Source organism: Mirounga angustirostris, unplaced genomic scaffold (assembly GCF_029215605.1).
Source record: "Mirounga angustirostris isolate CCGP_5_RB_7025 unplaced genomic scaffold, mMirAng1.0.hap1 SCAF_8, whole genome shotgun sequence".
Taxonomy (NCBI): Eukaryota; Metazoa; Chordata; class Mammalia; order Carnivora; family Phocidae; genus Mirounga; species Mirounga angustirostris.
Genome location: NW_026991716.1, coordinates 136,824,507 through 136,840,129, shown reverse-complemented (window position 1 = coordinate 136,840,129; position 15,623 = coordinate 136,824,507). Strand labels below are relative to the sequence as shown.

Here is a 15,623-nt window from a genome sequence, read left to right as displayed (position 1 = left end):
ACTATTATCTACTTTATAGAATTATCAGAACATTTAACTAAGATGATGCTTACAAAAAGTTTAGCACAGTGCCTGACAAACAGCACAAGTTCAATAAATAGCAGCCGCTATTATAAATCTGAAACATAATGCAACTATTATGATCATTGCTATGGTGTTTAAATGTTAAATAGTATCATTTACAAAATCATCACAGTAGCAGTTATGAGCACTGATGTGGGGTATCAACATCAACATGATAGTCAAATAGAAAAAAGTAATACGTATCTTAGTTTGAAAAAACATTGTAAGGCACAGTCAAGAAAGAAAAAGTGTTAGCATCAGGAAAAAAATTCACAAAATACGTTTAAAGTTACAGTGATGAAAGTATCTGACCCTCAAGAGACTGAGAAGGAAAATAACTAAGGAACCCCTAAAGGAGGGGGGACTCTGTCGGAACAGTATAAAACACCTCGCTCACTTTAAAAATTAACCCTAGAAAACAATGCTTTATCCAATAAAGGTAGCTAAACGTAAAACATGCCTTCAGGTCTAATCTAAGAGTTCACAGAAAGAGGAGGAGGAGGGTGGCGTGGAACAAAGCGCTCGATTCTGGCCCTCACCGCGGTGGCCGGAGCCCTGGGCTGGCGGCTGGTGCACAGCGGACCCTCCAAACAGTCCCTTAGCTCCTGCTGTGCCTTCCCCCTGTCCTTCCCGATCCAGGGAAACCATGTCCACCTGGCGTTTCTCTGCGGGAGGCTGCCTGCGCCAGCAGCAGCTGAGAGGAATCACCTCTGTGTTCTCCTGGGACCGGGCCAGCCTCCCAACCCAGTCTGGTATTCGCTTGTGCCAATGGCTTGGAAAGTCTTTCTTCTCCCTTGAGGGAGCCCAAGAAGAATGGGAAGTTCCGAGAACAGGGCCCTGGCCCCTCGGCTGCAGACGATGGATGCAGTGACGCCAGGACTAGGAGAAGGGCCCGCGGGGACCGTCAAACAGCCGGCCAGTGTCTGTGCCGGCACCAGGATCGATTGGGACGGCAGCCACTGCGCGGACCTCACCGCATGGAATTAGGGGAGTTTGCTTTTGCGTTTACTTTTAAGCGCGAATGTGTACGTTTGAAACTAAAAAGTAAAATAAGTAAAAGGAAATGGAGTAAACTCCCAGGAAACATTCAGGCTTTAGACATTTACTTCGAAATCTTAAGAGTCATCAATCCATTCGCTGGCATGTGCAGCGAGGCCCTCCGGCCTTCACAAAGCCACCTCTGTTCTTCCAGAGACTGGGGCTCACCCTGCCATACTGCACGCTGACTTTGCAACAAGCATCCATTTTAGGCCCTAGGCCATTTCTCCCTAATCACAATCTACAGAGTTTTGGTCCAGTTCTCCATTCACCGTTCAACATTTGTTGAGCACATCGGGGTACTCACTGATCAGGTGGGTGGTACTCCCAGCAACCTAGGGCAGCACTAAGCAACCCCCTGGAACTGGTTCCAGGCTCAGATTCACAGCCTGGGTTTCCAACACTTGAAAACCGATATAAAAGCTATTATATAGAAATATTTGGAGGGAAAAAGCCTAACATATGCTTTTATAATTTGTCCTATGAGAACAACAGGGCAAGTATGACCCAAGAATCTGGTCAGTGCTTCTCGAAGTGCTGCCGGCTGCCAGTCCTCTCAATTCACATGGAAACCGGAGGGTGTCTACCAGACAGAAACCTGAAGGACTCAAGAGCATGAGCTATTGTTTTAATCTCATCCCCCAGGGAAAAGTTGTGGCTTAGGAAGAAAAAAGAGGAAATGAAATGTGAACAGCTGATGGCAGTGTCACTCCAGAATCGACCTAAAGGGCACTTAATTAGAGGGGAAAATGCCCAGCTCAGCCCTTTTCTAAGGACACAGGAGATAAGCAGTATTCTCCTATGTACCTGCAAGACCGGAGGGTGGTCTTGACTTGAACACGGCAGTGGGATGTGGGCAAGATGCACGGAGAACAAGAGCTGAGAGAGGAGGCAGAGATAGAAGGAGTGCTGCTCCACTTCAAATAGGTATGTACATAAAGTAGAAATCAGTGAACCAGATGTTCTCAGAGTATGCGCGTGAGAACAAAAGGAAAGACATGAAGCTTCTCAACGTAAGGGTACACGGCATCAACAACAATGCCAGACAGAAGATAAAGCCCACACAGCAGGCGACACAAGAAAACGACCATCAACCATCTAGGTATCTGCAGAAGGGCAGACGTATTCTGCCGAAAACAGAGCGTCCGAACATTTGGGGGCTGCCCTTGTGATGATTCTCTCTCCTGGTAGGTTGGAGAAGCAACCAGGGTAATTTTCATCCTGAACTCGATTTCCATCAACGAGGAAGAACTGGCTAGTGAAACCGATGGGGACGCCCAGGGGCAGGTGAAAGCCACAGCGACCAGCACACTCAAGTCCCCAGATGCCAAAGATCTCCAAGGAAACGCCAAACAACAATAGAAACCCTCCCACGTCAAATTCCATCAAAGCAGCAAGGACTGTCTGAAGAAATGGATGTGGTTAAACAGGCAGCCACGTGATGAGCTCTGAGTTTTCAAGTGCACCACATATCCTGTTAAGTTTTTACTGGAAGGTACCATACCTACAAAAAGCTGCATGTGTGCGACTCAATGAACCATCACAAATGGAACACACCAGTGTGAACGGTGTTCTGACTGAGGAACACCATCACCGCGCCCCAGAAGCCCCCCGGCCAGATGCCCCCTTCGAGTCACTAATTACCCAAGGAACACTAATCCTGATTTAATGGCGCAGGTTCATTTTGCCCGTTCCTACCACTTACATAAACAGAATCGCACACCATGTGCTATTTTGTATTTGGCTTATCGCCTTCAACACCATGCCTGTGAAAGCTGCCACCGCTCCTCCTTCCTGCCACACGACACCCCAGAGCAGGCGAGACCGTGCCACTGGGAGCCATCCTGTGCTGATGGGCGCGGGGCGGAGCCAGGAGGAACCAGCAGGGCCGATGCGTATGCATCTCCGCGTAGCGTTTCCGCCGCCGCTGGCAGAGTACAAGGGCTCGGGCTGCCCCGCACCCTGGCCGGCTTCGGCGTCTTCCTGACTCCTTCACCTCAGCCGTTCCGCTGCGTGGACAACGGTATCACTGACATACTTTTTGTATGTATTTTACTGGTTCTATTTTCTTTACTTCCAAAACGGAAACAAAGTCAGCTTGTGATAAAAAGACGGATTAGATGGGAACAACTTTTTTTTTTTTTTTTTTTTTTTTTAAGATTTATTTATTTGACACAGAGAGAGAGACAGCTAGAGAGGAAACACAAGCAGGGGGAGTGGAAGAGGGAGAAGCAGGCTCCTGGCTGAGCAGGGAGCACGATGCGGGGCTCGATCCCAGGACCCTGGGACCATGACCTGAGCCGAAGGCAGACGCTTAACGACTGAACCACCCAGGCGCCCCAAATGGGAACAACTTTTAAAAGCTTTTTAAAAGGTAAAATTGTAAAGAAAGAGGGCAAATAATTAAACCTATACCAGGGTATTAGTAACTACCACGGTTTGGCATAAAACTTACTCCTGAAATTTCTAGCAGCTCATGCCGAAAGGGAAATGTGGTGAGCCGTAGAGCTTTCAGTCTATGTCTCGTAAAAGGAGTTCATAACAAACGGTCAAAAGGAATTCTGTCTGGAGGTTTAGATCAGAGTTCACAACATAATGGATACTTTTCAACAGCAATTTTATAAAAGATACAGACACACTTTGCGTAAGGTTCTCTGGTTTCTTAACGCATCTCTGTACAAGTTTTGGACACAACACTAAACCGTGATTTTCTGAGGTAGCTCTTCCATAACTAAGCTCCTCAGAGTGAACTGCCAGAGGGTATGTTGGCTTCCCCTCTCAAATATCAGTTGTCTTAGGAGCCTTTTAAAAAAAAAATAATTTTCTCTTCTGATTATAAAGGTAATAAAAAGCTCATTATAAAGAAACAGAAGAAAAAAATAAACCATTAAGCCTACCACCCAGAGATAGCCTTCCAGAGTTTTCTATAATAGAAAGTGTCCATCAGCACTTTCAATTCATTAACTTTTTTCCTTTTTTAAAATCAATAGCAGATTATGCTATCTATTCTGTGACCAGTTCATTATTTTAACAGCTACAGAAAAACTAATTTATTTAACCAGAACTCTACTGAAATACAGATTGCTCCTAACTTTCTGCTATGAAAAATATAAATCTTCCTGTACTTTTCTAATTGTTTCATTAGAATAAATGCACAGAAGTAGAATTACTACGTCAAAAAGAAGGCTTTGATACACCGCCAAACTGCCCCCAACACTGAAACTCATTTATACCCCTCATTAACCTGTATGAAAGAACTTGTGAACTTGCATTTCACTAATCCTAGGTGTGATTTTTCTTGTAGGTGTTTTACCATTTGCCAGGTTAAAAAAAAAAAAAAAAAAGCATTCCTTTTTGAAGTCTCTGATTCTTTGGTTTATAGCAAGGATAAACAACATTTCACAAGTCTGTTGGCCATTTGAATTTCTTAATCTGTGAAATGCTATGGTGTTATTCTTCAATTCAACCCATATATATTTATTATAAGCCTAACTGTTGCCAGGCGCACTGTTGGGTACTGGGAATACAGAAATGAACAAAAATGGAGGAAAATCTTAGGTAATATCCCCACAGATTGCAGGGGTCTCATGTATCAGCATTCTGGATGCTGAAGAGCACTACCCAGAATGCAGCTCTGCCTAACAGCATCATTCCAGATGAGCCGTTCTGACGGCAATTTCCTTGCTGAGCCCTCTAGTGAGACCACATCACCTGCCTTCTTGAGCAACAGTAGAATGACATGTACCAAGTTTATCTGACATATGTACCAAATTATATAGGAGTAAGTCCAAGGGGAAATAAAACAGAAAAAATGGAGGGGAGAACCCCAATCAAAAACGAACCCATGTATTAGGGACCCATGTAATAGGGTTGGGGTGGACTGAGCCTGCGGGGAACGCTGTGGAGAATGCTGATAAAGGCTTTCAGGGGATGAAACCCCGACAAAGATGGAAAGGAGAGGTCCTCTGTCTGAGAAACACGGTGCTCTTTGCTCTCTGCGTTCTTGATTCGGGGTAATTCTAAAATAGCAAAGTCTAAAGCACAGATGGTTAGCACAGCGTGGAATCAGTGTGCCTGAGCTTAGGGCATCTGTCTCAGACCCTATCAGGGTTCAACCTCTGCATCATGAACTCGAGGACACAGGCAGGACGCTGGCCAGATGTTCTGAGGAAAAAGCTCTAGGAAATCTTTCATACCACAAAGAACAGAATCCAGATTCGAACCCAAAGGGTGAGGAGAGGCTGGACCCAGAAGCCAAAACCACTGAAAAGAAACTCAAGGGCACAGTGCAATGCCTGAGCGGGGTTCGGAGAACTGTTACAGAGCAACCACAGAGGCAGAGAATGAGAAAGACTCACTATGGGTCGGAATGAGAACAGACTGAACCGCAGTTACGGAGGAAAAAGTCCGAGGGGTGTTTAGCAGTTGGCAGAACACGAACCGACAGGCGATGAGGCTGCCAGAGGAGCCAGCTGTCAGGCTCCAGCCACACCTCGAGGGCTACCTGCTCCTTCTACTTCACAAGCTGCGCCCCCCCTCCGCCCCGGCCAGGCTGACTGGGACAGCCCCAGGAAGGAGACCTGGAGCCTGCCAGGTCCAGAAGCCACCCCCAGGGCCGTGTGAAGGAAAGGAAGAATCTCCGAGGGGCTGAGGCAACATTTTTAAATATCTGGAGAGCTATCATGTAGATAAAGAGCAAAACTCATTTTGGGTAGTTTGGAGACAACATGAAAAAAAAGTAATACGAATGTTAACAACAGGTGCCATTTGCTGAGTGCCTCCACTGAGTAGGCATCGTGCATGATCCCACGCCCAGCCGACCTCCACAGGCCCCCCAGGAAAATGGGGAGCACAGGCGCCACCGCAGAGGTGGGCCGGGTGAGGCAGTGCATGTCCAGCACGCAGGAGAGGGCCTACACAACAAAACCTCTCAGGAGACGGCACCCATCGGTCCAAGTAAGACCTGCACGTGAATGTTCACAGCAGCAGTATTCATGAAAGCCCCAAACGGAAAGAGCCCAAACGCCCGTCAACCGATGAGCAGATACACCAAATGGAATCTACCCACACAGTGCAACATTCAGCAAAGCACGCGGTGCTGATACCCTCAAAACCACAGGCGAACTTCGAAAATACCACCCTAAGTAAGGAAAGACGTCCGTCCCAAAAGACCACATATGCGATCAATCTATTCACATGAAATGCCCAGAACAGGCAAATCCACAGAGACAGAAAGAAGGTGAGTGGCTTCTCAGCCCCCTGGGGGTCGGGGGAGGGAGGAATGGGGATCGACTGCTATCAGGCTTCTCCTAAGGGATGGGAGTTCTAGCTCAGTAAAGCGCCACGTTTCAAAAGGAGCCCGTTACCACCTTCCCTCGCTCGACAGGGCTTTATGAGGCAGCTAGTTTACAGATAAGGACACAGGCCAACAATGTTCAACTGCAGATGATGGCGCCAGGATCTAAACCAGCTCAAACCCGTACTCCTGGTCACTCCGTTGGTTACACTGGTGCACAAGCGAGTGGAAGGAACAAAGAGGATGATTTCAGTGGCACACAGGACAGCAAAGTCTCACCGTGTGAGCTGCACTGGGCAGGCCCCGGGGGGGCAGACAGAGCCCACGCCCTGCCAGAGGTGGGGCCCGAGGGCGGCTCCCAGCCATGGCGAACGGGGTCCCGCCTTGCTCTTCTTCTACCAGGAGGGTTCACCCGGTAACTCCTGCTGACCTTCCCATGGGAAGGCTGCTCTCTATTCTCTCTGTTCCCAATCTCAGAACACCACAGGGGGTTTCCAATTTCATGCTGTTTCATTTAGCTATACCCGCTTCCATATACTTGAGAAATTATGGTGCCCTATAGTTTTTAGAAACTGTACATGTCTTCCACTGTCCAAAATAACAAGATTTCTATGCTGAGATTTATTTCAGTCATTTGACAGAAGAATGGGTGCTAAACAAATGAGCCATGGAGACACTGAGGTCTGCTGGCTTACTTACCGTGAAGTTCATTTCCTTGATGGGCAGCTTCAGGTATTCAAATCCCACAATCACCGTATACTGCGTGTAGTTCAAGTAGCCCAGGTGGGCCACAATAATTTCTGCACACCTCTGCAAAGATGCAAGGAAGAGCTGTGTCTTTAAAGCAAGCAAGACTGGCTCCCCCACCAACTGACCCATGAAGTAACACACGCCAACAACAGATGAGCCGAACGAACCATCTCCAAGGAACTTGCCAGAGCCCAGAAAAATTCAGATGCCAGCCAAAAACAATTCTTAGAAAGAACCAAATGGATATTTTTGGAAACAAATAATAGATGATTTGCAATCATTAGAATCTTTCTACTTTGGACGATTCAAAATAATGTCACCTGCATAAAAAAGTTAACGCAACACAAACCTGACATTCACAAAAATACAAGGGGGCAGGGGGAGCGTAGGTTAAGACACAACAAATCAGACCCCCGAGCCTCACTCTCCTCCCTGCTCACTTCCACAGCCGCTGCGTGATATACAGAGTGCCTGCCCCCTCACCCCAACACCTGTCCTTCCCTACACGGAGTCCCTGTGCTCTCTGTGGGGAGGTCAGGCCCGCACCCAAGGCAAAGGCTACAGGAACAATGGCTAGCGTGATTACACGGGTGTGTGTGCTCACTGCCTGCCCAGAGCCCCCATCTCCTATACAGTTAGGAACCAGGTCCCCCCTACTTCAGTGAGGCTGGGGCGGTGGATGCGGATGTGTACTCAGTGGCTGGGCAGCCAGTGACCTGGGCGCAGCCTCACTGCCTAGTGCACCCCTCAGAAGTCCTCTTGCGGTCTGACAGTCTCTGGGTGGCGCCCGTGTGAGCCGTGGCTATGAACAGGGCAGTCACCCCCACTGTGGATCAAAGGCTCCCCAAGCTGTGAATGTCTGAGGTCATGTAGGAAAACAGATCTGGGTGTTCATGGGAAGCCTTAACAATCGGCAGGCAGGGGGTGCTGACCTAAGGGCCAGGGAAGAAGTCAGAAGGGGTGAGTGTGTGTGTCATCCCTGGTCTCCGCAAAACCAAATTTGTTCCCAACAGTCAGGTCACAGGAGGCACGTGGGGACAGGGGCAGCTAAGTACTGAGCAGTACTTAGTACTCAGCGAATGGATCTGTGCTGCACAGATGACCGCTTCTTACGAGTCTGGACTTTCAGAGGATGCTTGAATGAACAAAGCAGTTATATATGAGCCTGCAGGTATCTTCAAGTTTATAAAAACTACAGTGAGACCACCTGATGGTTTGGAGGTTCTCCATTCAAGCCATGGTTTGCGCACCGATCACAATGTGCCTCTGCAAATCCTTGGGGAAAGCACAGCATTCTTACCCGCCCGTCATGGACCACTTGCTACCTGAGGTGGACAGTGTTTTCTCTTTGCGGCAAGACAAAGATAGTATAAAGGGTGGTCAATAGCTCCAGAACACAAAAAGCCCATCTTTTTTTTTTAAGTCAGGGCAGTGTTCCTGGGAGGGCTGGGGAGGGGCCTGCACAGAGAGAGAACAGTAGAAACTGTGGGAGAGGGGAGACACCACGGCGAGGCACCGAGGGCCACTCTCGAGGGGCACAGTGTGGGGGGCACTGCCAGGAAGTAGACAAGCAGCCCTGCGGGCAGCCTGGCGCTGTTCCAAGTACAGGCCTCAGACAAGGTGACCAAGTCGTCCTCGCTGGCCCGAGACTTACCCCGTTTAAAACAGAAAGTCCCCCATCCTGGGAAACTCCTTGGTCCTTGCAAACCAGAAAGATCAGTCACATTAGCCGTAAAATAAAGTCACCAACCGCCTGTTCATCATCACCTGCCCGGTGCGAGAAGGAGCAAAGCTGGAGCTGGAGCTGGAGTGGGAGCGGGACGGGACCCCAGTTGGCTTGGGGGTGGAGGCGAAGCCCGCCCGTGCGGGCCTTCCAGATCCGGCATCTGTCCTCCCTGCCGTTTACGCAGCAGAACTGGCCCAGCATCTACTGTACACAGACATGGGGGGTGCTCGGCCCCCCACTGGGCACTGCCCACTCTCCCATCTGGTATCTGACTTGATCCTCGCCACTTTACAAGGACGGTCAGGGAGGGCGTTACCCCACTTTGAGGACAACACATTTGAGAGGCTGGCCCAGGCCTCCTCCCACGGGTGACAATGGAGCAGAGCGAGAGTCTGGTCACTTGTGCGGCTTTCTGAGCAACACCTGCCCACAAAGTGGACCCCGTGGGCGGAGCCGCTGCTCGGGTCAGGGAGTGGCCACCTTGGGATCCTCAGGCAGATGCCAGCAGGGAACGGACCACAGACGGGGGCCAGCATGAAACAGGAACCCTCCCACCTGAATCCTTTCCTGCCAGGACACACAGGCCTGCTGCTTCCCTGTCCTGAAGCAGGCGGTATGTGGCTGCTAAGGGCACGAGCTCTAGAACACGAAAGCATGGGCTGAGATCCCAAGCCCTGCTCACTGTGTGTGTCCCTCGGGCAAGTGCTCTGATCTCTCTGAGCCTCAGTTTCTTCTTGTGTACAACGGGGCTCTGGGAACAGGGCTCCGTGGGCCTGCGCTGGGGACTGAGGGAGACCTGAATGTACGGGAAGCCTGGCATGAGGCCTGTCAGGGGAACCACTTTCCTAACCCCCCAATCCACGCATTCTCCTTTCTGATGTTCCCTGTGTTCTCCATACCCCCCACGACCGGCTTCATCCCAGGGGGCCTCCCTGCTATATACAGAGCGATCCCAGTTCTGACTCTCGGGATTCTGACAGAATATGGTGCCAAAAAAACAAGAGTGAGGGTTCCTTTCTCACTTTGGGCCACCAGGTTTCCCATCGCATAACCACACACCGCACCCTGAAGCAGACGCTCTAACAAGTAGGCCGCTCTCCCTACAAGGCTGGGGCCTCAGGCCCGCAGGTGGAGCAGGGCTGGAAACCAGACAATTCGGAATGACCAGGAAGCAGCGCAGACCTTCACAGGCGACAAGAAGCCCGTGAACAGCCATCTGTAGACACCCCAGGCAGTACACAGTGAAAACAGGCATCCTCTGTGTGTGTGTGTGTGTGTGTGAATGTGTGTACGTTTGTAAGAATTTATAAGGTATCAGTGTAGAGAGTTAGGTGAGTGTTCTGCACCATCACGGCTATGGTTCGATTCTTTTACTCAGGAAAGCAGGCATGTAACAGGGCAGCAAGATGAATAATCGCTGACATTCGAACGCACTCACCCCCGCACAGGTGAGGGTCCTCGTCCGATTGTGAACCTTGTTATGAACGAACATGGTGGTTCCATCTTGAGCTACACCGTCAACCTTAACAGTCATGAGGAAGCTTGTCTGAATAGATGTTTCTACAAAAGAAAGAGATGCAGTGTCAGAGGCCTCCTCAGGCACATCACACTGGCCACGGTGAGTCCCCAGAAGGGTCCTGCAACCAGCTCAGCCTCAGCACATGTGAAAAACCTCACACTTGTCTGCAAAGCAAAGCCTTTCCATCAGGTTCTACGTCCAACCCGTTACCCAGGGGCCTATGTAAAAACCTACATTACAGGTCCCCCAGTTTGGGTTCATAAAAGGGCAAGCATTTCAAGGCTAATGAAATTTTGTTTTTTAATTTCCCACATAAATTTCTAACTTAACTTTATACTAAAACAAAATTAGATTTCTTATTTTTCTGATTACATATTTTATTATTTTTCTGTTTTTATGCCCACTGTTAAAAAAAATCAGAGAACAAAAAAATACAAAGATGTCATTAAACACTTACAATCCCACCATCTAGAGATAACCATAATTAACATGTTATGTCCATCCTTCCAGACCATTTTCTAGGCATACAAATACACAGTGACACCAAATTTATTTGTTTTTTTTTTTTTTAATGTTACAAAAGGGGGTTAATTTTTTGGTAGTATACATTTTTTTTTCCACTTAATTTACTGTGGTTCTGGGGTTATCTTTTCAAATTCTTTCACAGCCAAAGCGCCTCATCTGCATCACAGAACATGAAAAACAATGTGGGTGACCATTTTCTCGGTTCTCCCCGGACGACGCGTAACTAGTGCCGCTCCAGACTCGCAGAGCTGCAGCGTTAGGGACCGGACGCGCCGGGGCAGGGTTCTCAGCCTCAGCAGCACCGATATTTTGAGGCCAGATCACCCTCTGCTGTGGGACTGTCCCGTGCACTGCAGGATGCTCAGCACCCTCTAGGTACCAGGAGCACTCCTCCGCCCCGGGGTGACAACTGCCAAGTGTCCCTGGGGGACAGAACCTTCACCTCAGGGCATCAGAACTGAAGGCTCTCCCAGAACCCCAGGGAAAAGGCGCCGCAGCCGTGGCTACCCTGTGGAGCCGCTGAGCTAAGCTGACCGGCGCTCGCTGAGCACTGCATCATAACTTTCTCTGGAAGACGCTGGCAGACATGGAAGGGGCTTCCAATCTGTTGCTGTTATAAAGACTAATGAACATCCCTGTGATCCATCTTTGAGCACTTGTTCAAAGATTTTAAAGCTCTCTCGATCTTTAAAATAGGGTGCTTTGTACAAAGAAACACCGTTCCGAAATGTCAGGCTTCATACCTTTTGACTGATCCAACTCTACAACGCACGTCAGCCACAGTTGCTGATTATATGTAGACAATGGATTTGAAAGGATTTGAATTGGCTTCAGCTAAGGCAAAAAGAAAAAAGAATTAAGTAATCCGTATGACCTTTTCATTAAGTCTACCAAATACCTCATCTTGACGTACAAAATTTACATTTAGTAAAAAAAAAAAAGGTTTGTGTAAGCTCGAAACAGAAATGTGTGGTTTTCCTTTAGACAATATAAGTAAAATTTTGCCTTCCAGAAAAAGACAAGACTAGCTTCCTATTGCAACCCCCTCTGTCTCATGAAAACCTGTAAGCAGGCAATGTCCAGCATCTGCAGCCTTGGGACCATATACCTACTTAAATAGCAAGAAAAAACCATCCTGGAGAAAAACAAAAAATTAACAGTACATAGGATAAGATGTACCATAAGATAATAAAGGACACCAAGAATAGAGCTTGATATTCACAAGAATCATTTCCTCAGTTCCAATATGCCGTACCAGTCACTGTTTGAGGTCTATTGTTTACAGCTTCAGGAAAGTCTTACTGCCCCTGGAGAGAAAAATTAGGCGGGACCCCATCGCCAATGATGCTTCTGTGGTGGGTGCTGAAAACCGTTAATACTGGCTCCTAGCAGCCGTGGGAGACAGAGAACATTGCTTAAGGAGCCCACCGACGGTGCCAAAGAAATGCATTATTTGAATGAAGTCTTTGAACATAAATATGTAGTATCTGTGTTTTAGAACTGACAGAAATGCTCTGTGACTGAAGGCTTGCCCGAAGCCAGGAGGCACTGAAACCTACCAGAGGACGGTCTATCATCTTTCAGAAGTGAGTCTGATCTTTTGGGAGCAAGTCAGTTTGGTGGGACGGCTGCTATTTTTAGTGTCAAAAAAAAGGACTTACATCCTGAGAGAAATTTTATTTTATTTTTTTTTAAGATTTTATTTATTTATTTGACACAAAGAGAGAGAGAGAACACAAGGAGGGGGGAGTGGCAGGCAGAGGGAGAGGGAAAAGCAGGCTCCCCGCTGAGCAGGGAGCCCGATGAGGGGCTCGATCCCAGGACCCTGGAATCACGACCTGAGCCAAAGTCAGACACTTAACCGACTGAGCCACCCAGGCACCCCTGAGAGAAATTTTAAAAGACCACACTATGTTCGGGAAATCCCGATGGTAGCACCTCTTTGAATCAGGTCCTCAGGGCAAGAGAGAAAGAAAATCAAGAAACTCAAATGTCAGTGGGCTAACCAGAGGGCCTTTCCCAACTAGCAAGAGTAAGAGGAATTAAAAGGTAAGTTTTTGGACATTTTCCTCCTTTTGCTTTTTTGAAAACTGTAAGGGTTAAAACCTACCAGAGAGCTAAGAGAAGGCAGGCAGGGAGGTGTTTGGGGTCAATCAGATTTAAACGTTATGGTGCCATGAGAACGTGGGACAACTGCATTCAGTTTACAGGTAAAGATATGTCTGGTATGCAGAAAAAGAAAGGGGTTTAGTTGTTTGGGCTCTCACAATTAGCATTTATTAAAGATTACTGAAATTCTCCAATTGGAAAGACCTTTGTTTTTCTCTAAAGATGAAGAATCAACCACATTTAAAAAAGAAAAGAAAGAGACCTGTGTTAACTTGTGTAAATATAGTAAGAAACAGCCAGATGCCCACGGGAGCATTGTCAGACCTCAGAGTCTAGGAAGACTTGCGGGCGTGAGGGATCGGGGTGAGTCGACCGGCATTTGGAAAGCAACTGCTGCTCCCAGGCTGACAGCACCGTCCTCTCCAGCACTGAGCTATTGCCACAGCAGAGAAGGTCCTTCTAGCAAACCAGAGCCCAGAGGCCAGCAGCTGACAGTGGTGTGAGACGTGCGTGCTGCCTAAGAAGCAAGCTGCACGGCAAGGGAGGTGCGCCCCAAGGACCCTCGGAGTGACCCCGACAGCTGCCCCCTCCACCCAGTCTTACCTTTTTACTGTTATTTAGTGAAAAATTAGCTGCAGACGTCTGGATTACTTTGGGCCCTAAAAGTGTAATAGAGAATGAGAAAAGCAGGTTATTTCTATATCGCTAATTAATTTATTGATTGTTTTTCAAATGCCAAGAAAGACACACATTATGTAGAGGTGGTCTTATTGTCCTGCTCTGTCCTTAGGGGACGTATAAACACACAGACACACAACATCCACACTGCTGCCCGTGATGACTTCCCAATGCAGGGGACACGATATGACCACCACACACCACATATGATTCCCCCAGGATCCATCTACGCCAAAACCTCTCCTTTGCTTTCAATGAGTGCTCGCTCTGTAGTGCTCGGATCCAGGAAAGACATCGTCTATGTATTTTGTGAAGTATAAAGATTTCTGCTAAAAAATTAAGACACATTTATCTGTTCATCCAATTAATCCAGTCTTCCAAAAATATTTATTAAGCTCAGGATATAAAAAAGCATAAAATATATGAATGTACACTCAATGTATATTCCTGAAAGAGCAGATATATAAGCTTCACGGAATCTTACAAGGTAATTTTTCAGAGCTTTGGCCTCAAAGGAAAGCAGCGTGAAGCAGATTTTAATTTAATTCATCTAAAATCACTCTCAGCTGTGATGCTAGTTTTCTGGGCTGCCTCAGTGACCAAGTATCCTCCATTTAGAGGAGGAGACACACAAGTACGCACAGGACTATGTAACAAGTTCATAACAAATGCAGTGACATGTGTCTGGAATGTGTTCATGAATGCTGAGGAGGCTGTCCCTGTGGGGGAAGGAGGCTTGCAACCCCAGTGAGGTTTATCCTAAAAGATTCACAATCTGAGCAAACCCCTGTTCCAGGAAATAAGGCAGTCTGCTTTCTCAGAATTAAGAACTGGGAGTCAGAAAAGTCTACACTCCAGTCTTAGCTAACTTGGCTTTCTGAGTCTGCTTTCACATTTGCAAAATGAGGGCAACTGAGTCAGTGGTCTCTAAGGCTCTCCTAATTCTGAAATCCTAATAATGTTATTACCAGAGGACTGAGGACGGTGATTTTTGTCAACTTGACTGGGCCGTGTGTACCCAGATATCCGGCTAAAGGTGATTCTGACTGTGTCTGTGAGGGTGTTTCTGGATGAGATTCACATTTGAATCAGTGTATGGAGGACAGTAGACTTCCCTGCCAATGTGGCGGGGCGGGGTGGTCTCATCCAAATGGTTGAAGGCCTGAATAGAGCAAAAGGCTGAGTAAGGGAGAATCTGCTCTCTGCCTGGGCTTGCTCTCGGTCTTCAAGCTGGCCCATCAATATTCAGCTGTTTCCAGACACAGACTGGACCTTATCTGGCTCTCCTGTGCCTCTAGCTTGTTGATTACAGATCTTGGAGTTTCTCCGCCTCCATAATCCTATGAGCCAGTTCCTTATAATAAATCTCTCTCTCCCCCTCCACCCCTGCCCCTCTCTCCCACTCTCCCCCCCCCCCATATATATGCCTCCTATTGGTTCAGTTTCTTTGGAGAACCCTAATATAGAATTTGGTACTGAGAGTGGTTATAGAGGAAGAGTTTTTTCTTTTTTTTAAGATTTTATTTATTTGAGAGAGAGAGGGAGAGAGAATGAGCAGTGGGGAGGGGCAGAAGGGGAGAGAGAAAGAGACAGAGAGAAGCAGGCTCCCCACTGAGCAAGGAGCCCTCTGTGGGACTCGATCCCAAGACCCCAGAGATCATGACCTGAGCCGAAGGCAGACGCTTCACCGATTGAGCCACACCCAGGTGCCTGGAAGAAGAGTTTTTTCCTATTGGTTCTGGGGTTTCTGGAACTGGTTCCCTAACCTGATCAGGTGTAAAGATGGTAGTGACTCTATAAGGCAGCACTGGTTCATGAAAATATGCAAACCATCTCCACTGGATACTCCTAGATTCAACCACTTCTAAGAAGGAGCTAAGTGACTCTATTTGTGATATTTTAGAATATTTTTGGAAAAC

At 47.7% G+C, this 15,623-nt stretch overlaps 1 protein-coding gene across 4 annotated transcripts in view; it reads right to left on the bottom strand.

Moving 5' to 3' along the window:
• The window catches only part of TMEM181 (transmembrane protein 181), a 70,148-nt gene that overhangs the window by 20,636 nt on the left and 33,889 nt on the right, over positions 1 to 15,623 (bottom strand). For all 4 annotated transcript variants that reach the window (XM_045865823.2, XM_045865825.3, XM_064598304.1 and 1 more), the window contains 4 exons: positions 13,630 to 13,685; positions 11,661 to 11,751; positions 10,312 to 10,433; positions 7,097 to 7,207 (listed from right to left, as the gene is read on the bottom strand). In XM_045865823.2, the coding sequence (XP_045721779.1) occupies positions 7,097 to 7,207; positions 10,312 to 10,433; positions 11,661 to 11,751; positions 13,630 to 13,685 (380 nt within the window). The remainder of the gene's footprint in view (positions 1 to 7,096; positions 7,208 to 10,311; positions 10,434 to 11,660; positions 11,752 to 13,629; positions 13,686 to 15,623) is intronic.